The 23,882-nt window shown below is 38.7% G+C and overlaps 2 protein-coding genes across 2 annotated transcripts; both read left to right on the top strand.

Annotated features, from left to right (window-relative positions):
* Positions 1-2,797: 2,797 nt before the first annotated feature.
* Positions 2,798-11,144, top strand: LOC108256645 (sperm-associated antigen 6). Its single transcript, XM_017453712.2, has 11 exons — positions 2,798-2,929; positions 3,496-3,591; positions 4,514-4,680; positions 6,223-6,406; positions 7,467-7,672; positions 8,114-8,287; positions 8,475-8,627; positions 9,279-9,470; positions 10,201-10,317; positions 10,412-10,557; positions 10,667-11,144. Exons 1-11 carry the CDS (start codon positions 2,905-2,907, stop codon positions 10,728-10,730), a joined length of 1,524 nt encoding a protein of 507 aa, XP_017309201.1. The 5' UTR covers positions 2,798-2,904; the 3' UTR covers positions 10,731-11,144.
* A 1,848-nt stretch (positions 11,145-12,992) lies between these two features.
* gars1 (glycyl-tRNA synthetase 1) lies at positions 12,993-23,641 on the top strand. Its single transcript, XM_053674920.1, has 17 exons — positions 12,993-13,264; positions 14,233-14,334; positions 14,642-14,744; positions 14,850-14,991; positions 16,226-16,314; positions 16,759-16,835; positions 17,460-17,605; positions 18,213-18,362; positions 18,452-18,614; positions 19,676-19,840; positions 19,931-20,039; positions 20,142-20,286; positions 20,399-20,484; positions 21,222-21,331; positions 21,414-21,507; positions 21,606-21,796; positions 23,163-23,641. Exons 1-17 carry the CDS (start codon positions 13,019-13,021, stop codon positions 23,286-23,288), a joined length of 2,244 nt encoding a protein of 747 aa, XP_053530895.1. The 5' UTR covers positions 12,993-13,018; the 3' UTR covers positions 23,289-23,641.
* The last annotated feature ends 241 nt before the right edge of the window (positions 23,642-23,882 follow it).

Genomic DNA, 23,882 nt, shown 5'->3' with positions numbered 1-23,882 from the left:
GTTTTACCATAATGTACAGTATTCACCCTATTAAATGTTTCTACATTTTAAAGTAGAATTGAAATGAGACTTAATTGGGATTACACATCAAATTAGTTTTAGCTTGCTAATGAAGAATTACTTCATTAGCATATTTTGTCAGTAGCTGAGTTCATGACACTGAGTTTATTGCTCTAGTTTGCCCCCTAGTGGAATAACAGCGACTAACACTTTAAAAATCTTCCAATTCTATTAGCCTAAACGACGATTGTAACTGTAATAAATATAATTATGTACGGTTTTAATCTAAATCAAGAATAAATTCTTTATAAGTAAATACTAATTTGCCTTTTTTCCCATTTATTACAAAAAGCCAACTTCAGCAGTATGTTCCCCTGTAATAATGTTAGCTAAGATACTTTTTTCACTATCAAACCAAAGTACGCATTTTAAAAAAATATTTCCGACACAATATCTAGTTTATACAGAAATATAAGTTCTAAAAGATTCAAGTAAATTATAAATTAAGTTACAAAAGACTTTTGTCTGAACAGAAGCAGTGGAAAATTCCAGAAAATGAATCTTAACCAATTACGCCTGTTCCCTTTAAGGTGTACATTTCAGCATGCTGAGTTTCCCTTTATCATTTTTATTCATTTATTAATTTTTTTAAGAGCAGGTTTTTGGAAGATGGGAGGAAACTGGAGAACCCAGATGAAACCCACCCAGACACTGGAAAAAAACATAAAACCCATACAAACAGTAACGCAAGCTTGTTCTATTTATAAAGATTTACTAGCCTATGACATACATTCATGTATAAATTAGCTAGCATTAAACACCCAAAAGCATTTATTGCATGGTGTTACATTGAACATTGAACAGCTTCTGTCGGTTTTATGTTTAGACATATTTCCTAATATATTACATAACTGTATTAGCTTTTATGAGGTATCTCTTTAGCACTGCCTATCCAATCTGATCCCTTTGGCTCTTTATTCATGCATGCACTAGAGAGCTTCTATTGCACTGACACTGAATCATGATGAACTCCAGCATCCTGTGATTATGGAGAGTTATTGAATTTCTTGTGAAGCAAATATGACTCAAGAAAAGACATCCTGGTAAAATATCACCCAGCGTGCTGAAATACACTCATCACTGTTGCTGTGCAGGCTGTGAGGTGAGCACTTCAAGCTTTAATGGGCTCAAAGAGTAAATCTACATGATTTATTACTGTATGTTCTCTGTATTTCACCTGACACTTGGACTGTTAACAGAATTACAGCGCTGGACTCTTATATAGTCCAGTCACGGTTCCGAACACAGTGGATTCAATCTGAGACCAAGGTCATGTTTTTTGGACTTCCCCTCAACTAGTTTTATAGTACGTATATCTTAGAATTTCGGATACCAGAAAAGTTGGGTATTTAGTGTATGTTTTTTTGAATAGGTTTAGCAGAACTACAGCATTTTAGCTGGAATAGTAACTGAATGTTTTATGAAGGTGGTCTTGATCTTTAATAAGGAACCGAAGGCTTACCCCCATTGGAACTAATTTAACAGGCGTCCAGTGTAACCATGTCATCTTATTGTGCTCATCTCTTATTAGGGATTCAATGAGATACATAAAAAATGTACATGTTGTATGTGACTTTAAAAACATAATATTGAACACAAACATTAGTTGGTGTTCAGAAAGTGAACTCCATATTGTATATTGTGGTCTAAATAATACAATATAAACAATTCAAATATGTTGTATTGTTTGTGGCTCCTCGTGGATCAGTTAGAGTATAACAAACCATGGTCCATGGACCATGGACAAAATGTTTTTAGGAAACTAATTGTGAAATTCATACATCAAATGGTCATGTCTCAGTAGTTAGTACTTCAGTTTTATTAAATGTGGGCAGTTTTTGAAAAACATGGCCTGGTCTTTTTCCAATCTTCAGCTGTCAAGTTTCAGTGAGCCTGTAGCCTCAGATTCCTGTTCCTGGGTGATAGGAGGGGAACCTGATGTTGTCTTCTGCTGTTGTAGATCATCATCTGCCTCAGTGCTTGATGTGTTGTGTGTTCTGAGGTGCTTTTCTGCTCACCGTGGTAGTAAAGAATGTTTATTTGAGTTACCGTAGCCTTTCTGTCAGCTGTTTATTGGTTTTGTGCACCATTCTGTGTAAACTCTAGAGATTGTTGTTGTGTGAAAATCCCAGGAGATCATCAGTTTCTGAAATACTCAAACCAGTTCTTCTGGCACTAACAACCATGCCACAGTCAGAATCACCGAGATCACATTTTCCCCCTCACTCTCCTGTTTGATGTAAACCTTAACTGAAGTTCTCAACCTGTATCTGCATGATTTTATGCATTGTGATGTTGTCACGTGATTGGTTGATCGGACAGTTGCCGGTGTACAAGTTATTATGTGCTTATATTGCCACCTTGTGGAAATGTATTGAATTAATATTTATTCCAGTTCAAATATACATATCTATATACACAAATAGTTTACATTTGTGTATAGTAGACCTTAATATATGTATATATTTTTTAATGTTTATCATATATATGTAGCCGGTGTGTCCTGCCTAGCCCGGCTACATTGCGTTGTGTTCTGGTGCACAATAGACACTGGACAGAGGCGTATCTTTTGGAATTTAAAATTCTGCCTTCTACCTAGCAACATTTACTACATAGTGTATGAAATAATGGCTTCTACATGGCACTCAGTGCACTTTAATTCCAAGAAGTTACCATGGCGGATTCAACCCAAGCCAAGAGCACTCTAGGTAATACTTCCGGTTTGTCGTCATGGTAACAAAATTCTAAACAGTAACAGAGAGCGAGTGAATTGTGGGTTTATATTACGCATATAAAAAAATTTTCTTACTTATTTCAGAGACTCACTCTGGACTGATTGGAACTATGAGCCAGCGACACGTTTTACAAGGTGAGAAAGTATTTTCGAGCTGTACATTTAAACACTCTCTTTAAAGCATTGGGGTTATTTAGCTTTTATAATTCTCAACTATTTAATCGTTAATTCAGTAATAATTGTAGATTATTGTTGTGCTTTGTTATATGTTGAACTTTGAAACTTTTATTTGAAGTATATATGGATGTAGTAAAACTGAGAAGTGCTTCATTCATACATAAACAAACAAATTATGTTTATTATTATTATTATTGTTGTTATTATTATTATTAATATTGATAATAATAATATACATAACAATATACATAATAATAAACACTTGTATTATTATCGTTATATTATATAATAATAATAATAATAATAATAATAATAATAATAATAATAATACAAATGTAGCCTGTCGTTAACAAAACATCCAAACAGATTTAATCTCTATAGCCCCAATTATACACTCTCAGAAATGAAGGTATGAAACTAGGAAAGTGTACCTGGTGTACCATTAGTTAGTAGTGGTCAGTGCTTAAGGTCCCATTATGTACAATAAAGTCTATTCCAAAATTCTAACATTTGAAATGTTTTAGTTTTTGAGCAGTACCAGAAAGAAAGGATGAAGTTCGTGCAAACAGTTGCAGAGCTTGCAACAAGACCTCAGAATATCGAAACACTTCAAAATGCAGGTAAGTGATCTTGTTGATCTTTTGCATGTTGTGGAGAATTGAATGTTAATAATAATAATAATAATAATAATAATAATAATAATAATAATAATCATCATCATCATCATCATCATCATCCTCATGATGATACTGTAGCACCTTACAAATCACAGTTCAAAGTGCTTTACAAAATGGCAAGTCTATAAAACAGTACAAAAATAGATGTAAAGGAAGAGTTTGATTAAAACGTTAGAAAGTTAAAAGATCAATCTTAATAGTTAAAAAGTAAGTGAAACTATATGAAATATGAAAATAGAGCAGGGGAGAGTGAGGATGGTGGTAACACCTTACAGGCTGGAATTTAAAACAAGATAATGGCCAGACTGGATTGAGCTGACGAATATGGTAACCACTCTTTACAACCATGGTGACCAGAAAAGCAACTCAGAACACACAACATGTTGAATCTTGAGGCCGATGGATTCCAACAGCAGAAGACCACATCACCTTCCACTCCTGTCAGGTGTCTGAGGCTACAGTGGGCACAGACTCACCGAAACAATAGTTAAAGTGCAATAATATATAGTATATAGTCTCTATTTTTGTTTAAAACAAATGTGTTATATTACCATTGTTGTTTATGTGTTTGTCTTTTTTATCTTATTATAATATTGTATAAATACAGTATATAATATTATTCTGTGTAATACAGTATGTAATGTCTATTTGCACAATGAGAGCTCAACATTTGAGTCAAATTCCTTGTATACTCTAGTTTACATGGCCAATAAAGCCCGATTATGGTTCTGATATGGCAATATCGATATTTTAAAAATTTCCATAAAAAAAAAAATTAGAACAGAGGTCTTGTGAAAATATTGCTGACTGGACAGATTTCCTTTCTCACATCCAGCATTCTCTCTCTCTCTTTCTCTTGCTTCAGGTGTGATGTCCCTCCTGAGGCCTCTCCTCTTGGATGCGGTCCCAACTATCCAGCAGTCAGCCGCTCTGGCTCTTGGAAGACTCGCCAGCTACAGTGATGACCTGGCCGAGGCTGTGGTGAAGGGAGACATTCTGCCTCAGCTCGTCTACTCGCTGGCCGAGCAGAACGTAAGGCTTCAACCCAGCATTATAGCTCTTATTTTAAAACAATGGATTAACTGGTGAGGAGCTGGGAATACACCTGCTAATGCAGTAGACCTCAAAGTTGTCTTGGTACAGTTGCCCTGATCATTATACTACAGGCATGGAGAAATAATCCAGTAGATAGAGTTCTATAAAACATCCTCAGTCCACATGGCAGACAAAAATGGCTGTGATATAAAAACATCCATCCATCTTCTACCGCTTACTCCTTCTTCAGGGTCGTGGGGGAACCTGGAGCCATTCCCAGGGAGCATCAGGCACAAGGCGGGGTACACCCTGGACAGGGTGCTAGTCCATCGCAGGGCACGATCACATACACACTCACACTCACACACTACAGACATTTTAGACATGCCAATCAGACTACCATGCATGTCTTTGGACTGGGGTTTGGAATGTCTTGAAACCGGAGTAACCGGAGCACGGGGAGAACATGCAACATGCACACGTGGCCCTGGAGGGAATTGAACCCCGGACCCTGGAGGCAAATGTGCTAACCACTAAGCCACCGTGCGCCCGTGATCCATGGGTCAAGAGAGTTCGGTTTTGTTCTCCTCCTCAGGAATTTTCCTCAGTAACAAGATACTAAAATATTGGTGACGTAATTCTTATTTCTTCATATGGATTCTTTTAACAATTCCAGATTTGGGAATATATGCTAATGTTTGCTGCTACTCTGAGCACAAGGGTTTCTCAGTTTGTCCCTTTGAAGGACTCTTTAAAGATTTTATGTAGGACCCTTCATTCCTACTTTATAAAGAGTATAACCTTTAGAAAGCTAGAACTGTTAAGCGTGTATAATATATTACAAAAAAATCAATTTCTTTGAACAAATGAAATGAAAATTGAACAAAGAAAAAAAATGTATACAATTTTCAGGTCACCTTTAAAGTTGCAGTTTGTAATATATAAAACTGATTCTGGGCCAGCATTCTGAGAAAGAAAAAACAATCAAACAAACAAACAAACAAAAAAAACAGTTCCTTAAGGTTTCTTTGGGTGGGTAAGTGTTCTAGCTTTCTAAAAAGCCCTACCTTGAAACCCCTTTGTTAACAGTTTCCCCAGAGAGACAAACTAAAGAACCCATTGCTGGTGCTAGATTCAACATTTATACATACATAATGAACATATAAATAGATCCAACTACTCTTTACGTTTTTTTCTGGTCCAGAAATTAGCCCCGCACATGGCTGGAACCATAACTACCTTTTTTTTTTCCTTAAAAGGGGACTCAGTATTCATTGGTCATATGTTTAAAGGGCAGAGGAAGGCTTGTCACAGTTTTATTTGCAGCTTAAATTTACCTTATGGACAGCAGAGATCGCTGAAATTACAAACTGCTCCTTTAATTTTACTGACATCATATCAGAGCAACCATACTGTGTTATTTTACAAGGGTTTTAAGCAAATTATATTTTGCTTAAATTTTCACACGATTAATACTTAATATTTAATATCTGCATGTGTGCTCTCATGTTGTGCTGTAAATGTGAATGTATTCCACAGCGTTTCTATAAGAAGGCAGCGGCGTTTGTCCTCCGTGCCGTGGCGAAGCACTCACCCGAGCTGGCACAAGCCGTGGTAGACTGCGGTGCCCTCGATGCTCTCGTCATCTCCCTGGAGGAGTTTGATCCTGGAGTGAAAGAAGCTGCTGCATGGGCACTGGGCTACATCGCTCGCCACAACGGCTGTAAGTCTGAAGATTTCAAAGCAACACCTCCTACCTCATGATATAACTAGCTCTGAGGACATCAAGGTCCGGACTTTGGTAGTTTCAGAAGGTTTTGAAGTGTTTTGTTTTTTTGTTTGTTTTGCATGTATATGTGGGGTTTTATGGTAATCAGCAGATCCTTAAGGGAAAAAGCTGCTGCTCATCTGTTTTAGTTAAGATCTAGACACTCAGAAAGTTTACATGCACACTTTATTATTTATTACTGTACGTTAGATGTTTTTCCTAGAATATAATATCCATTTTGCATGTTTGTTCAACTAAAACAGTCCATTTCTATATAATATACAAAATAATGAACATCTCAATTCCGTGATTCAGAATAACTAGATAAAGTAGATGATTTATTAAGAGTAAGATCTCTACTCTGTTGTTGGTGTTGAATATGAAGTCAGTTGACAATTTTGGGATTGTAAAATATGCAAGGAAAAATAAAAAAAATGCTTCATAAGATTTTAAGGCTGATAAAAAGCATAATAATAAGTAAATGTACTGTATATTCTAACAAAGGATCTCATATTGTGTGATCTTTTAATATGAAGTTAATTCACACTGTCATTTTTCAAAAAACGTTTAGAAAAATGGCTATAAGATGTTGTGAAATTTCCTATTTTTGGAGACTTGCCAATTGGGTGGTCTTCTTTTGTTCCAAGATGGAACTGTGACTTCTGTAAAAATAAAAAATAAAAAAATAAATAAATAAAAAACAGCCCTTTATCCATTTTTATCAATAGCAGTGTGTTGCACTGTGTCAGAAACCAGTTTGCGTAAGGATAAAACTAGTAACGTTAATTTTCCATTACTTATTAACTACTTTAGCCTTTATTGCAAAACTTTAGAAGCAAACTGCAGACATCAAACATGTTTTGGTTCATTGACAAGAGGGAATTTGAGTAAAAGTCATCTATTCTTTTAATTTAATGAAGCTCTTCCTTAAAATCTGTAATGAAAGTTGCATTAATCTTGAATCAGAAACGAAATAGCAATGCCCGTTTTTTCCTTGATGTTTTCTATCACGCAGCATTGGCTCAGGCGGTGGTGGATGCAGGTGCTGTTCCTCTTCTCGTTCTCTGCATCCAGGAGCCTGACAATGCCCTGAAGAGGATCTCTGCTTCAACGCTGAGCGACATCTCCAAACACTCACCAGAGCTCGCACAAACTGTAGTCGACACCGGAGCCATTGCACACCTGGCGCAGATGACCCTGTACCCAGATGCCAAACTGAAGGTCAGAGTAACAGCGTAATCTGTAATGCTTTGACAAGATTTTCCAACCCGGCACAATTTGACTAATTAACATCTTTAAAATGATATTTATATTAGAGAGACTTTATTTTGATGTCCACCTGTGCACACAAAGACCAGCTAGACTTTATATAGCTAATAGCCTTAGTGAATATAAGATGTATTGTGTACCGTAAATTATAGCAAAGCGCTGTTGAATGCTCGATTCTGATTGGTCCGAAAGTGTTGATCATTCTTCTATAACAGCAGCGCTGACAATAGTGCCTATGTGTTTCAAAGTTTAGAGGTTTATCGCAATGCGCTTGTTTTGATATGTTATTGTTTCTGATGTTTCTATCGTGGAGACATTTATTTAACAATTTTGGAAGGAGTCTCTAGTTTCAGTGATTTGTAATGGTCAGTAAGTTTTACTTCTTCTATGTAGAGGCACGTGTTCTCGGCTCTAGGCCAAATCTCCAAGCACTCTGTGGATCTGGCGGAGATGGTGGTGGAGGCTGAGATCTTCCCTGCTGTACTGGCCTGCCTTAAAGACCCAGATGAATATGTGAGGAAGAACATCAGCACGCTGATGCGAGAGATCACAAAACACACCCCTGAGGTACCTAATATGGCCACTAAAGCATTTTCAAGCAAAAAACATGGAGAGTGAACAACTGGAGACCACATGTGCAATAATATACACATTGTATTATTCAGTTTTTTTCACTGGCATTTTGGTTTGGTTTTTCTTAGCTCACAAGTGTGTGTGTGTGTGTGTGTGTGTGTGTGTGTGTGTTTCACTCAAGTTATCCCAGATGATCGTGAATGCTGGCGGTGTAGCAGCTGTGATTGATTATCTAGGGGACTCCAGAGGGAGCGTGCGATTGCCTGGTATCATGATGCTCGGCTATGTGGCTGCACACTCTGAGAACCTTGCCATGGCTGTCATTGTATCTAAGGTCTGCTACTATAAGCTCTATTTTATATTTCAGATTCTTACACTGGCACATGAGTAGATACAGGGCGGTTTGCTCCATTAGGTATGGAGAAATGCGTATGTGCAGGAGTTGGAGCAACCTGATAAAGTATGGGCTGCCTTTAAAAGGTTATTTGAACCACATACCTCTCATTATTGCTGATATATGGGTCTGTCTCTATTCATGGAGATAAGAGCTTGGTCTTGTATGACTCAAAATTTTGACTGTTGCCAAGGTGGTCGCTGATTATACTTGAATAGAAGTACTTTACCTTTCCAGTAGATGGTAGTTCCACACTAAATGATTCCATTTATTCATTTGACAGATACATTTACAAGTAGGTCAGCATCCAATCCAGTCACAGATCCAACCAATTGAAGTTTAAAGGTCTTGCTTAAATGCCATCAGTGTCTCTTTGGCAGCAGCGGGATGTGAACTTGTAACCATACAATCATTAGTGCAGAATCTTAACCAATGAGTCACTAATTAACAGAAGAGTCATCAGGCAAACTTTTTACTTAATCAGTACTTATATCACTCATATTAAGTTTGTGATTATAATTTGTGGTAATGTATCAGCACTGAAGTTTCTCCTCTCTGCTCTTTCCACTGCTCACCTGAACACTCCACTAGGGCGTACCACAGCTGGCTATCTGTCTGGCAGAGGAGACGGAGGATCACATGAAGGCTGCAGCAGCCTGGGCACTGGGGCAGATTGGGCATCACACACCTGAGCATGCAAGAGCTGTGGCCATGTCTAACGTGCTCCCCAAACTGCTGAGTCTCTACCTGGACACACAGAGCTCTGAGGATCTGAAAGCCAAGGTACAAAGACTCACCAAAAAAATGGCAAAATAGCTAAAGTCTTCAAGGAGTGGAATCTGATACTGATTTTAACACACTCTTGTTGACTTAGGTCCTAAGGAAATATAGGGCCCTGAATAAATATAGCTACATATAGCTACTTAGGGTCCTATGAATTTAGGGCCCATGGAATATAAAACCTTTGAGTACATAGGGTCTTTGAATATAGACCCACATGGCTGTCGGGTCCTGGTAACCTGTAAATGTAGAGACCTTGCAATATAGGCCCTGAGAATAATAAGAGCCCTGGAAAATAGTTATGTAGTCCCTAGGAATATAGGGCCCTGGGAATGTAGTCCCTAGGAACAAAGGGCCCTGGTTATATAGGTCCTTGCAATATACGGCCCTGGGTATATAGTCCCTAGAAATATTGGGCTCTGGGTATATAGTCTCTAGAAATATAGAGCCCTGGGTATATAGTCCCTAGAAATATTGGGCTCTGGGTATATAGTCTCTAGAAATATAGAGCCCTGGGTATATAATCCCTAGAAATATAGGGCCCCTGGGTATATAGTCCCTAGAAATATTGAGCTCTGGGTATATAGTCCCTAGAAATATTGAGCTCTGGGTATATAGTCCCTAGAAATATAGGGCTCCGGTTATATAGTACCCAAACCAAAGACAGCTAAAGATACATTAGAAAGCATAGTTTTTGGTTGTAATACAACAAACATAATCTCTTTTGATGCAGGCAAAGAAGGCTTTAAAGAGTATCCTTCAGAAGTGCACTTACGTTCCAGCACTGGAGCCGCTTCTCTACGAAGCTCCCAGCAATGTTCTCAAACATGTCATCTGCCAGTTCAGCAAGGTCCACTGCATGTTCTCCACTAAACACATAATGTTTCTTATTGAAGGGTGGCTGTGTGAGGGAATCATCGATCCTGTTGGTTTGTGTCCTGCAGGTTCTTCCACATGACAGTAAAGCACGGAGGTTGTTTGTAACTACCGGAGGACTGAAGAAGGTGCAGGAAATTAAAGCTGAGCCCGGGTCAGCTCTGCAAGAGTACATCAACGCCATTAACACCTGCTACCCCGAAGAGATAGTCAGGTTTATAACTGTTCTTAACGAACATTTATTCATGGAAAAATGGAACAACCGCCTTCTACTTATGTGTATTATGATGCATTTTTTTCACTAGTTAATCTTTCCTTAACAGGTACTACTCACCTGGATATTCAGAAGCACTACTGGAAAGGATCGATAACTATCAGCCTGTTTAGGACAGGAAGTTCATCTCCATGATTAGCACTTTTTACTGCTTTTATGAAATAATCTTATTAAATTCAGGGCACTGTGATATTTGGCATTTGCATTTGATTATTGACCCTATGTTGCAGCACTGTATGTAGTATACTGTCAAATGTGTTTTGAATATTTTTCGTGTTTTGTAAAAAGCAACAATGCTTTTATCTAGCATTTATGCTGTAGACTACTAACTACACACATCAGTTATTTTGTTGCTTTCAAAAATGTCACATTTTTATTGATAATCATCAATAAGAAATCACTTAAAATTGAGAAGTAGATGAATAGTTGAGTAATTCTAAAGCATTTATCAAATTTTAAAAATGAATATGAACAGTGTGACGAATCTGCAGATACTGATCAGAAAATAAAATAACACGTTTACAGAATGGCGAAAGTGTTACTGTGAAAGCGGACGATATGTGTACCTTTTCCAGCTATTTCATCATACAGATGCGGTTTATTTTTTTGCCTATCCGCATTCGGACAAACCCCGCCCCTGTGCTATGATTGGCTAAAAGGTCATAAACACGATCCATTCAATGGTTGGACAATGGAGTAAGGCGGAAGTGAAGATTGGAACGAATATGGAATAAAATTAAGTGACTTTTAGGCGTCGTTTCGCTTTTTTTAATTTGTCAGTTCAGTTGTAAATAATGACTTTAATCGTTTTACATGGTTTTATTTTCCCAAAAGTATTTTTGCTAACTATATTATGTAAATTAGTCATTTTTAACCATGTGTTGCAGATTTATTATGTGCCGTTTTCTGTGACGTTATCATTCACCAAATATATTAGTTTTGCTTGGTTTTTATTAAAGAGGATTTGACTGCCATAGTCTGCTGAAGGTTAGTACAGCATTAGAGTCACTCATAAAGCAATATACTGTAATAGTTATTGAAATGTTATACAAAAGTGTCTACCCATCATCTACTTTTACTTGCATGTATCCTCATCTTCTGTAATAATAATTAATTACGTTTGTTAATAATAATAACAACAACAATAATAATAATAATAATAATAATAATAATAATAATAATCCATCCATTCAGTTTCTATACCGCTGATCCTACTGGGTTGTGGGGAACCTGGAGACTATCCCAGGGATTATCCCAGGGAGCATCGGGCACTACTACTTCTACTACTACTACTACTACTACATTCATTCGTTTTTTAGTAAGCGCTTTATCATGGTTGCAGGGTCGAGTTTATTCTGGTTAACACTGATCCTGAAGTGGGAATACACCATGTCCAACACAGAGCACCGTGCACACACATTCACACTAAGGGGCAATTTCCATCCATCCATCCATCTTCAACCGCTTACTCCTTTTCAGGGTCGCGGGGGAACCTGGAGCCTATCCCAGGAAGCATCAGGCACAACGCGGGGTACACCCTGGACAGTGTGCCAGTCCATCGCAGGGCATAAAGGGCAATTTAATGTAGCTAATCCACCTAAATGCATGTTATTGGGAAGTTGGAGGAAACATGCGGAGAAACTCCACACAGGTCGAACCTGGCATGCTGCACCAGCATGTTGACTAATAATAATAATAATAAGGATGATAATTATCACCATAATGCCTATGTATAGTATAACTTTCAAATGAAACAGATAAGCAAACTAAAAATGTAGAGAACGATAAGACAGATCCATATGAGTCATTAGGTTGCAGAAAAGATGAGTTTTTAGCTGTTTTAAATCTCAGTAAAGTACTGGTTAATGATATAAATAACTGCATGACAGTGTTGCTGTAAATCACTGTCAAATATTTGTTAATGATGCCAATCCTTTTTTGTTAATCTTATGCAAATCATTTTTGTAAAAAAAACAAAACAACTAATGTCTTTAAAACATATTAAAAATACTGAAAAATGTGCCCCCTTTTTATTAATAATTACCTCCTTCATCTGCTACAAACTAATTGAAGATAGAGCGCTGGTTTAAACACACAAAAAAAATAATTTTCCACAGATGATGTAATTATTTTTTATTTCTTATTGATTTGTTACTGTTTCCGTTTCTAACCGCTGTGTCGACACCTTTAACTACGGTGACATCTGTCCAATCAGCGCCGTGCTTGTGATTCTAACGCAGCAAATCCGACCGAGGAGGCGGGATTAACTGGAAACCTACCGACCAATCCTAGCGCAGGACTATGGAAACATCTAGCCAATCCGCGCGCAGGAGGCGGGGTTTATTTTCAACAGAATACGGGTAGGGGAGAAAATCAAGGCGGTTTCGTTGCCTGGTTCCACATGCTGCGGAGAGCGACGTCGGCAGTGTTGCGGAGTGGGTCCCAGATTTCAGCCGCTGCCCTTTTAATCCGCCCTTTAGCTAAACCTCAGCCGCTCTGTGCTGCAAGTAATATCAGACCTTTCTCTCTTACGTCCTGCTTGAGCAAGAAGAAGAAGAGTCTGTGGTTAGAGCAGCGTGAAGGACAAAACATGGACGGCAGCATCGAGGAGATTCTAGCTCCACTGAGACAAGCAGTGAAGGAGCAGGTTAGAGAGATGCACACTAGTCTCATTTATGTTATACTAGGATGCATTTTCAATCTTATTTGCATAGGATTTAATAATTGAGATGCTCAGTAAATAATAAATGGGGTTTTGTTTTCCATTTAGGAATGTTTACTCACCGGAAATACATTAACGCAATAATTAAAATCAAGTTCAATAAAACCGGAAGTGTATATATGCAGTGATTTTCATAACCGTATCAGGACCTTTTACATTCTTTGTTTTGCTCTTGTATCACAGCTTCATTTCACTTTCTCTTCCTCCTGCATTGCCACGTTGGAGCATCTCTCTGACAGGCTGTGTCTCAAGTCACTCTTTCACTTCCTACGTGTTAGGGCTGTTCTGGTTTGACCCTAGATGGTATGATCACGGTTCCTCGATATCATGGTGGACATTAAAGGACTATTCAGTTCATGAAAAAAACGTATTACGATCTGCTAATACTTGGCAGATATTTCCGAGATGTCGTAGTTTATCACGCCGTCGTTATAAGGTGATGGATACGTCAACTGAGAGGAACAGTGGGGTGCGTCTCGATCAGCTCCCTAGTTCAGTAGTCAGGGCTCTGATCAGGGAGTCGGCTATTTCAAGGGCTGTCTCAGTTGCAGGATCTTTCCAGTCCACTAGAATGTTCGCTCCCTGAAATAATCGCACAATGCACTGCAAAAACCAGAGAGCGTTGATACTAAGTTCCCTTACTGGATATGGCGTCATGGAGTCTTGCGTGTCCTGGTTGTGTAGTGAGGCAGGGTCCTTAGCAGTGCTCGAAATCGTGTATACGATATACTGATTCACGACCTATGGAGCTAGGGAGCTGATTGAAACGCACCCATGGTGTGGTGAACCCCAATAAAATCAAACTCCTGCATGAATCCCAAACAGTTGGGTTTCGTGTTGGTGCTGAAGACAGAACGCAACTTGGTTTGACTGTGTTTTCTCCTGGTGCGCAGGGCGATCTGGTGCGTCAGATGAAAGTTGACGGAGCTCCCGACGTGGACGTCACCAAAGCTGTGGCGGAGCTCAAAGCTAGGAAGAAGGTCCTTGAGGCAAAGGTGGGAGCTGTTATTTCATTCATTAACTACTAACAGTTACGTTTTGCTCAAAGGTCCAACAGTCTACAGTAATAATCTGATCATTATCTAATTTCTGCACTTATTTGATTCAAGTAAACAACATGCTACGATATCTTTTAAATGAAAGATGCTGGATTTCTGACAGATACTTGTGTCTGATGTTGTTTGATTTTTCTCCATCTCCACATGTGAAGACGTTTCTGCGCCTGCCTTTAACCCGGCGTTAACTCTTTTCCGTCAGTTCACCATGTTCGCTTATTGCACGTTTATTCTTGCGTTATTCCAGGAGCTGTCACTGCAGGCTAAAGATGACGTCGTGGACAGAGTGAAGATGGAGGACACATTGAAGAGACGCTTTTTTTATGACCAAGCGTTTGCCATCTACGGAGGTGAGGTTTCGGCACCTAGGATGGAAAAGTTAGATGCTTATAATGACGTGACGTTTTATTTAATGGGAGTGTATAAGTGGTTTGGTGTGTGTGTGCGTGTGTCAGGCGTGAGCGGTCTGTACGATTTCGGGCCGGTCGGCTGCGCTCTGAAGAACAACATCCTGCAGGCGTGGAGGCAGCACTTCATCCACGAGGAACAGATTCTGGAGATCGACTGCACGATGCTCACGCCCGAGCCCGTCCTCAAGTGAGTGCTCACCGAACACTGTAAGATCCTCATGCGGCTGGTGCATCACCAGTTACTTTACGGCTGGCGGCGCTTTTTACAGAAATTCTGGCAGAATATTTATTCTCACAGGGAGTAATGAAACCGTGTCGCCACCTGTTTGGGAGGCGGAGCTTTCTGGAGAAATTGTCACATGGTATTGCTGGCATTGCTCTCTCAGTGTCTCGGTTAGAGCTGCATCAAAATTCTCTTTCACTTAACTGTCGAGTGAGAGAACCAATCGAACTCAGGATCTTGGATTACTTAGTCTTAGATTAATTGATCAGTCGTTAACCCACTACTGCATGAATTATTACATTTATATTAAAAAAAAGTTTTTGTTAATGTATTTTTATTACTTTAATTAGTTTAAAAATCGTGGGGGGTAGATGGTAAATTGTTACCGTATGGCAACAATGTGCAATTGTGGAAAGTATCATATAGTCCAGTGGTTTTCAAAGTGGAGGCCGCCAGGGGGCCTCAACAATTGGTGTGGAAAAATAAATAAATACATGATTCTCACTCTGACAACCACACACACACACACACCGATTCCTAATGTAATCTAAAGTTTGGGAACCCCTGATATAGTCAAAACTAACACAAAAAGTGTGTTTGTTTGTTTTTTCTTTTCTTTTTCTTTTTTTTTCTGTCACCTAGTAAGCATTTAAGGTATATCTAGAAATGAATTACAGTTTTAAAGCATGTGGATAGATTATCTCTCTCAAAATACATACCAAAATTAGATCCGAACATGTTTTGGGTGAAAAGTCTTTTTAACTCCCTCTTGAATTCTTCATTCGTTCTCCTGAAACTTAAAATGTAGAAAATAAGGTACAGTTGGAAAATGTCTGAAATTAGTAATATGGTCAAATTAATGTAAAGTAGTAATTTAAATAAAAATTCAGGTAAGCAAGTAAAATAATAATTTTGGATTATTGCCAATCAAAAAATGTGAATTAAATTAATTGTTGCCGCATGGCAACACCATGCAATAAAGGGTTAAATTCTCGTTCCTCAAATCACAGCTTCGTGTTAATTAAGTCGTTCAGGTTAAATGTTTCATTGATCTTTCCATAGTAACAGCTAATTCACAAGGACTGCTTGATGTTGAGCCACCTATATGTGTCGTGAATACGTTGTTGATATTTGAGACCGATAGTAAAAGCAGAGCTCCTGGATACAGTTAACTTAAGCGTCGTCGGTTCTCTTTCAGGACATCGGGGCACGTGGAGAAGTTCGCCGACTACATGGTGAAAGACGTGAAGAACGGAGAGTGCTTCCGTGCCGATCATCTCCTGAAGGGTTTGTGAAGAATAGTTTGAGATAATTGTTCGGATTTGTTGCTTTACCGTGTCATACCTAATTTGTATGGAACGAAGGGTATGCTGTGCGATTAAGTATTCCTACTCTGGATACTTTGGGTGTTAGGGTTAGGGTGGTTCATTTCACAAAATGAACCTCTCGCTCATCCTGATCAGACATTTCCTAGGAGCAGGTCTTCTAATGTGAAACTGCTGGCATGACTGCATTACAGTGTTTATGATGTGGTTTAAATCTGGGTGACGGTGAACAGTTAAAGAGAATCCTGTGATTGTTGAATCTCTGTGTTTATTTATTTATTTTTGGTTGATGTGTAAACCAGTTTAGATTTATATTCAGTTATTCCTTTTACAATTTCGCATTGCCCAGTTGTTTGAAAGAACCATATTTACGTTTTAAGGTTTTATTTGCGTTTTTATGTTCTAGCTCATCTGCAGAAGCTGATGAGCGACAAGAAGTGCACGCAGGAAAAGAAGGGAGAAATGGAAGATGTCATCACTCAGGTAAGTCCTGCGTTCCTGTTTCTCGTCACTGCATTCAGTGCCGAGTCTAATTCATTATAATACAAATTAAAAGCATTGAGACCTTTTAACGAGCAGGTTTAAGGTACATAATACGAACGAATAAAAGAAAAGAGCAATAAAAACTGTATTGTAGTGAAACACCTTCTGTGTAGCTCTGTGCTTGAGCTGTGGCCTAAACATGACCTTGTTTGTTACACGTTGTGGGTGAAATCTGTGCCCCAGATCGTGCAGTCATTTAAAACAAAATGTGTAAGTGGTGGAGAATGAGCTGATGGGAATGAAGTGCCACCTGCAGGATAAACAGTGTAATGACATGGAAGCACTTGTGGAAAATGCAGAGGTGTGGCAGCAGGCACAATCCACCCCACCCCACCCAACCCCCAAGCACTTGATAGTTACTGTAAAAACCAGTATGTAAACACACACACTCCAGTTTCTACATTCAGCAAGTGATTTGAGAAAGGACTGTTTCGAAAATGTCCTGCAAGCCGCCACCCCACCAGCGGGACTGCACATTGTTCCTCTTCAGGATTAGCAGGTCTGCATTTAAAAAAAAAAAAATGAAATAAAATACTGATTACTCCTTGCTGCTCGTCTTTACAGATGGACAACTACACTCAGCAGGAACTGGCTGATCTGTTTGTGAAATACAACGTGAAGTCGCCTAGCACCGGAAATGACCTCACACCGCCCATCTCATTCAACCTGATGTTCCAGACCTCCATCGGACCTGGAGGTAACATGCCAGGGTGAGTCGAGACAACTACTGAACGTCAAAATAGCAGAAAATACAGCTTCCTTAAAAAGCAGTTATACCACAGCACGTTTCTCAATTCTGATTGGTTAGAAGGTGTTGATGACTCTTTCTGTAGTGCTTATCATTTCTATGGTAACAACTCGCACGGGGACTTGTGTGGCAGATGCGCCACATAAACTGTTTATGTAGCATTTTTGGAAGGAGTTTCTAGTGCCAGCATGGTGTCAGGGTTGTAAGGTTATTTATACATTGTAACCGTTGGCACTTTGCTGTGGTACGAGTGCAATAAAACACTTCAGGGCATGTTGTTATTGGAAAATAATCAACTTGTCAGTGGTAGCTCAGTGGTTAAGGTCGTGAGTTCAAATCCCAGCACTGGAAAGCTGCCACTTCTGGGCCCTTGAGCAAGGCCCTTAACCCTCAGCTGCTCAGTTCAGGACGTCTGCCAAATGCCATAACTTCAGATGGTAACAGTTATTCCAATTTATCACAACACACTGTTGTTGATTATTTTCTTATAATAGCACACCCCAATTGTTTTTATTCCTCAATTTATTTATTTATTTATTTATTTATATTCCGTTGTTTGGTTTCTGCAGCTATCTGAGGCCTGAAACTGCTCAGGGGATCTTCCTTAACTTCAAACGCCTGCTGGAGTTCAACCAGGGCAAGCTGCCATTTGCTGCTGCTCAGATCGGAAACTCTTTCAGAAATGAGATCTCTCCTCGCTCGGGCCTCATTCGTGTCAGGTAGGTGAGCTGCAATTCATTACCAACCATTATGGCTTTGTTTTTTTGTGAGCATAGGATTCGCTAACGGGCGTTTTCAATTTTCTTAGAGAGTTTACGATGGCTGAGATCGAGCACTTTGTTGACCCAAATGAAAAGGTGCATTCCAAGTTCTCCAACGTTGCCGATCTCGAGGTCTTACTGTACTCGTCCAGAGCGCAGACCAGCGGTCAGTCGGCCCAGATCATGAAGCTGGGGGATGCAGTGGAGCAGGTGAGGAATTAATGTGCACGTTTCCAGTAAAAAAACTGCAGCTGCAAAAAAAAGAATGCTGTGTAGTTGTTTAGCAGATTTTTATTTAATAAAGATATGTTTTGATAAACCTGTGTTTGCAACTGTTTGATATCCATGAGAACAGAGTATTTTTGTGATTTTTTTTTTTTTTTTTTTTTTTTTTTTTTTTAACAAAAGATCAAAAGGTTGAACAATAAAGACAATTTTTCACGGACTTCTTTGCTCATATTTTCCAAGGGTGCCAATATTAGTAGGAAACCCCTAAATTAGTTCTAATGCAACCAGTTGTCATCAGAAGTCACATAATTAACTGGAGTATGGGATAATGTTCTGGAGAAGTACCTAAAAGAAACTGTCCATAATCAACATGATTCTACCACCATCATGCTTCACTGTAGTGTTGAGCAATATTGGGCTTCTGCCAAATGTGAGGCTGTATGCCAAGCCCAGAATATTCTTTTGGCAAATCACAAACGCAATTTCACATGGCTCAATGCACTTCCGTTATGCCCAGGTTTGTGGAGGGTCCAGGCTATGATTGTCCTGTGAGGCTTCTCCTGTCTGATCTGTGGATCTTTCCAGCTACCCTTGGCCCATTGATTGCTTCTCTAACTAATTCCCTCCTTGTTTGGCCACTGAATTTTGATGGATGGCATCCTTTTCCTCAGTCACAGTTGTACCATATTCTGTAGTTGTACATAATGGATCTCTCGCTTCAAAAGATGTTCAAAGTTTTTCAACCAGCTTCATGAAGCACGAAACCAAAGAGGCTTTTGTTAATGTTCACAAATACTGTAGGTCTCTCAAATAGCCTACTTGTTTGGGGAATCATTTTATGTAAAACCATCACTGAACATGCATTTTGATTCCGAAGTAAATTTATACGTGGTCTAATTTAGATAGACCTTTGATTGGTGGTGTATATAGGTTACTGGTGGGAAGATTGGTGGAAGCAGTGCTCAGGTCTCAGTCTATAAATCCATTAGTGTCTGGTGTCTTGAAAACTTTTTAGTTTGGTTAATGCTTCCACTTGTTTTTAGGGTGTCATCAACAACTCTGTCCTGGGCTATTTCATCGGGAGGATCTACCTCTACCTGACCAAAGTTGGTCTGGCGAAAGACAAAGTACGTTTCCGTCAGCACATGGACAACGAGATGGCCCACTACGCCTGCGACTGCTGGGACGCCGAAGCCAAAACCTCCTACGTATGTCCTTAAAGCTGTGAAATATTCTCTTGCCTGCAAACGTCATTGCCCGGGAGTGTCCTGGTTTATTATCCGTTTGTTGGCTTGCAGGGCTGGATTGAAATTGTGGGCTGCGCCGACCGCTCATGCTATGACCTCACATGTCACGCACGGGCTACCAAGGTCCCCCTGGTTGCTGAGAAACCTCTGAAGGAACCCATATCCTTGGAGTGAAGCATTTGGTATTGTTCTGCTAACTGGGATTGGTTCAGATTTGACCAGGTTTTTTTTTAATCAATTACGTCCTTAACTGCGTCACACAAAGTCGTCAACGTGGTGCAGTTTGAGCCGAACAAGGGAGCCATCGGCAAAGAATACAAGAAAGACGCGAAGCTGGTCATGGAGTACCTCGCGGTGTGCGATGAGTGTTATATCACAGATCAGGAGAAGCTTCTCAGCGAGAACGGGTGAGAATCGGGTTTATACTTCGATAATAAGGGGTTAAACAGATTGACTGTAGTGATGATGGGTGGGGAACCAGGATGCAGATTCCTTTAAGTATGTCGTTCCTGTGTGCAGTGAGTTCACCATCGAGACTGAAGGCAAGACCTTCAAACTCACAAAGGACATGGTGAGCATCAAGAGGTTCCAGAAGACACTTCATGGTGAGATTTAAAAAAAAAAAACCCTCCACAAGGATGAGTGTGAAATGTTCTGCTTTATATCGTTCTGAAAATTACTTGGTTTTCCTGAATGGAAATATTTCTCTTTCTCAACCAGAAGGAAAGTTTTATCATTCTCCCAAAAGTGAAAAGGGAGAAAATTGCATTTGAACGATGCCCTGCCTTCCTTTTACATTTATAACCTAATCAACTGTCTGTTTATCTGTACAGCAGGTGTAAGCGCTCGGGAGCTTCACAGATATTAGGACCGTCAATATCTGATCACAAACTGAACTGATTGAGCTTATGGCATGTAACAAAACCCTATCAAATTGTGAGGGAAAAGCGCAGCTAGCTAGCTAGCAAGGTTTTGTTAAGCTGCCTTTTTAAACGGCAAGGTGCCAAGGCAATGTTAGAAATGCCCTAAATACTCATGATATGGTATGATATGATATATCAGCACTGTTTTGGGGCAATGTATTTATCTTTTCTTAAAGTAGAGATGCCCAAGTATGTTACTGACCAAAAAACTCAAATTTGGTTCAGTTTTGTCCGCTCTCAGTTCAGTTTCATTTCCATATCACACACCAATTGAGTTGAATTTGAATTTAAGTGTTGTAGCAAATCCTATCAGGACACAATCTATAAGACTCATGAAACATCCAGGTATAAATGGATTCTCAAATTTACCAGTATTAAAATCCTAAAAAAAAAAAAAAAATGTTTGTGTTTCTCCTCAGTTGAAGAGATCACCCCCAACGTCATCGAGCCTTCCTTTGGTATCGGCAGAATCATGTACTCCATTTTCGAGCACACATTCCACATCAGAGAGGGTGATGAGCAAAGAACGGTAAAATACATTTTGGTGAAACGCTTCTTAATATGACACTATTGTGAACGAAACTAACTTGACTGTTTTTTTTTGTACTCAGTATTTCAGCTTCCCGGCTGTTGTGGCACCTTACAAATGTTCCGTCCTCCCTCTGAGCCAGAATCAGGAATTCATGCCTTTCGTGCGTGAACTATGTGAGTGCACACACTCTTTACTGTTTTGAATGTGATCACTATGTATGTTATGTTATAATTAGTAAATGGATTTGGTTGACCTTGTGACCTCTCCACAGCTGAAGCCATGACCAAATTTGCCGTGTCCCATAAAGTGGACGACTCCTCAGGCTCCATCGGAAGGCGCTACGCCAGAACGGATGAAATCGGTGTGGCGTTTGGAATCACTATCGATTTTGACACCGTGAACAAGACGCCACACACGGCCACTCTGAGAGACCGCGACACCATGAGGCAGATCAGAGCTGAGGTAACATAACCATACACATAACTGACTTTTTTATATAAAACCCCAGTGAGCATTATTAATGACGATGATGGAGCTAGGTATTCTTTTTCTGACAGCGTCTGTCCACCTCTATTCATGCACATTTTAAACTTTAGTTTTATACCAGTTTATATTTATGCCTCAGCCACTAGGTGGTGGAGGTGTTATGTTGATACGTTGTCTATCTGAGAATCTCATTAGCACGAGTGAATCTCCAGAACGAGTGGTTAAATGTTTGTAGGATTTAAATGGAATTATCGTAACCAAAAGATGAACTGATTAGATTTTGGAACAGGTCCATACAGGGTCAAGGTCACAGCAAGGCCAAATGTCTAAAATAGTTTTTCTTCTCTAGCTTCCTTCCTTTGATCAGGATAGAAGTATATCTTATGGGTACTAGAGGCATACCAATTAGTATGAAGTTCAAGAAGGACTGTTGCCATTATAGTTTACTTGTTTATTAAAATATTTTAATAAACTTTTATTAAAATGCTTTTATCAGTAATATATAAATCATAAATTGTCCTAATACACTTTTCTAAAGGAAACACAGTGATTGTCAATTTTTAAACAATTTTTTTTGATCTATTAATACAGTTAAGCTATTACAAAAAACAAATATTGTGATACTTTTTATGGAACTAGTTTTATATATATATATATATATTTTTATATATATATATATATATATATATATATATATATATATATATATATATATATATATATATATATATATATATATATAATTATGTATGTATTGTTTTGTAAAATGCATTGGGTCTTCATTTATATAGTAAATCTTTTAGTATAATTGTTTGGAAATGTTTTAGAAGTCCAAACCAAACATTAAATTCCTTTCAGATTTACAAAGGTTTGTCTAATGCTGCTTTTTTATTTATTTATTTTTTAACTCACATGCACATTTTGATTTCACATGTGCATGTTGATTAGCTTGTCCACCTTTTATAGGGTGCCATTTCTTTCACAGACTTTTCATTAGACTTCTATATTGTACAATTGCAATTGAAAATAGCTTGGAAACTTAATCAGTATATAAAATAGCAGTAATGCACAGTACACCAATTGTATGATTTGTGAGCCTCGTTAAATTCTTGTAAATTTACACCAAGTTGCAGGATGTGGCTTCTTGTGATATTTTTTCCCCCCTGTGTATAACAATATAAGTACTAGATAAGTTATCAGTAGGTACTAGATATTTGCTTAATCAACTGACAGTTTATTTTTAAATTATTTTTTTGATTTTTTTTTTTTTGGTTAACCTTTTTGCCTTTTATAAGAAAATGTATTTTTCATAACTGCAAATATCTTTGGTGAATACCTTCAGGTTCGTGAGTTACCAGAGATCGTGCGAGACCTCGCCAACGGTACCACCACATGGGCTGAGATTGAGAGCAAGTACCCCATCTTTGAAGGTCAAGAGACCAGCAAGAAGGACACAGCAGAAGAGTAGATTAAGCTGCCTTATCTTGCCCTGCCTCATACACATTGGGCAACCATGCACATTTTTTCTTTTTTTACACTCGCACCAATAGGAACAATTTAATTGCACCTGTACAATATTACTGATCATTGTGAATGATGCTCTCGGTCATCGTCATCATTACAACCATGTTATCAAATCATTAAAATCTTTATACAGCCATTGAGGTACAATGTAAAGATGATGGTTATTGTCACGGTTTAATAAGAGAACATGTTTTAAAAGGGAAAACTGGAATTCAGGTATTGTGGATTTCACCATTTAAATCTGAAATGCATTTTTGGTTCAATAAATCAAAGCCAGCACTTTCTGGACCTCTAAAATTGTGTGAGGTGGATTTTCTTTCTTTATTTTTTAAATACGAATGTTTGGCCTGTTGTAGATTCATTCACGTTGGACATGTCCCAGACTGTACTGCTTGGAGGGCACCAGGGTGGCTAATCACAAATTATGAGACTGTGTGGTCCTAAGCAGTTATTTAGCAATACCTTTTTAACATAATTAAATCGTTATGCTCTTAAAACATCATTATGCTCTTCAGATCAGAGTATAAAAATGTATAGA

The sequence above is a fragment of the Ictalurus punctatus genome, chromosome 23 (assembly GCF_001660625.3).
Source record: "Ictalurus punctatus breed USDA103 chromosome 23, Coco_2.0, whole genome shotgun sequence".
Taxonomy (NCBI): domain Eukaryota; kingdom Metazoa; phylum Chordata; class Actinopteri; order Siluriformes; family Ictaluridae; genus Ictalurus; species Ictalurus punctatus.
The sequence above is the reverse complement of the archived record's forward strand: the minus strand, read 5'-3'. Positions and strand labels throughout refer to the sequence as shown.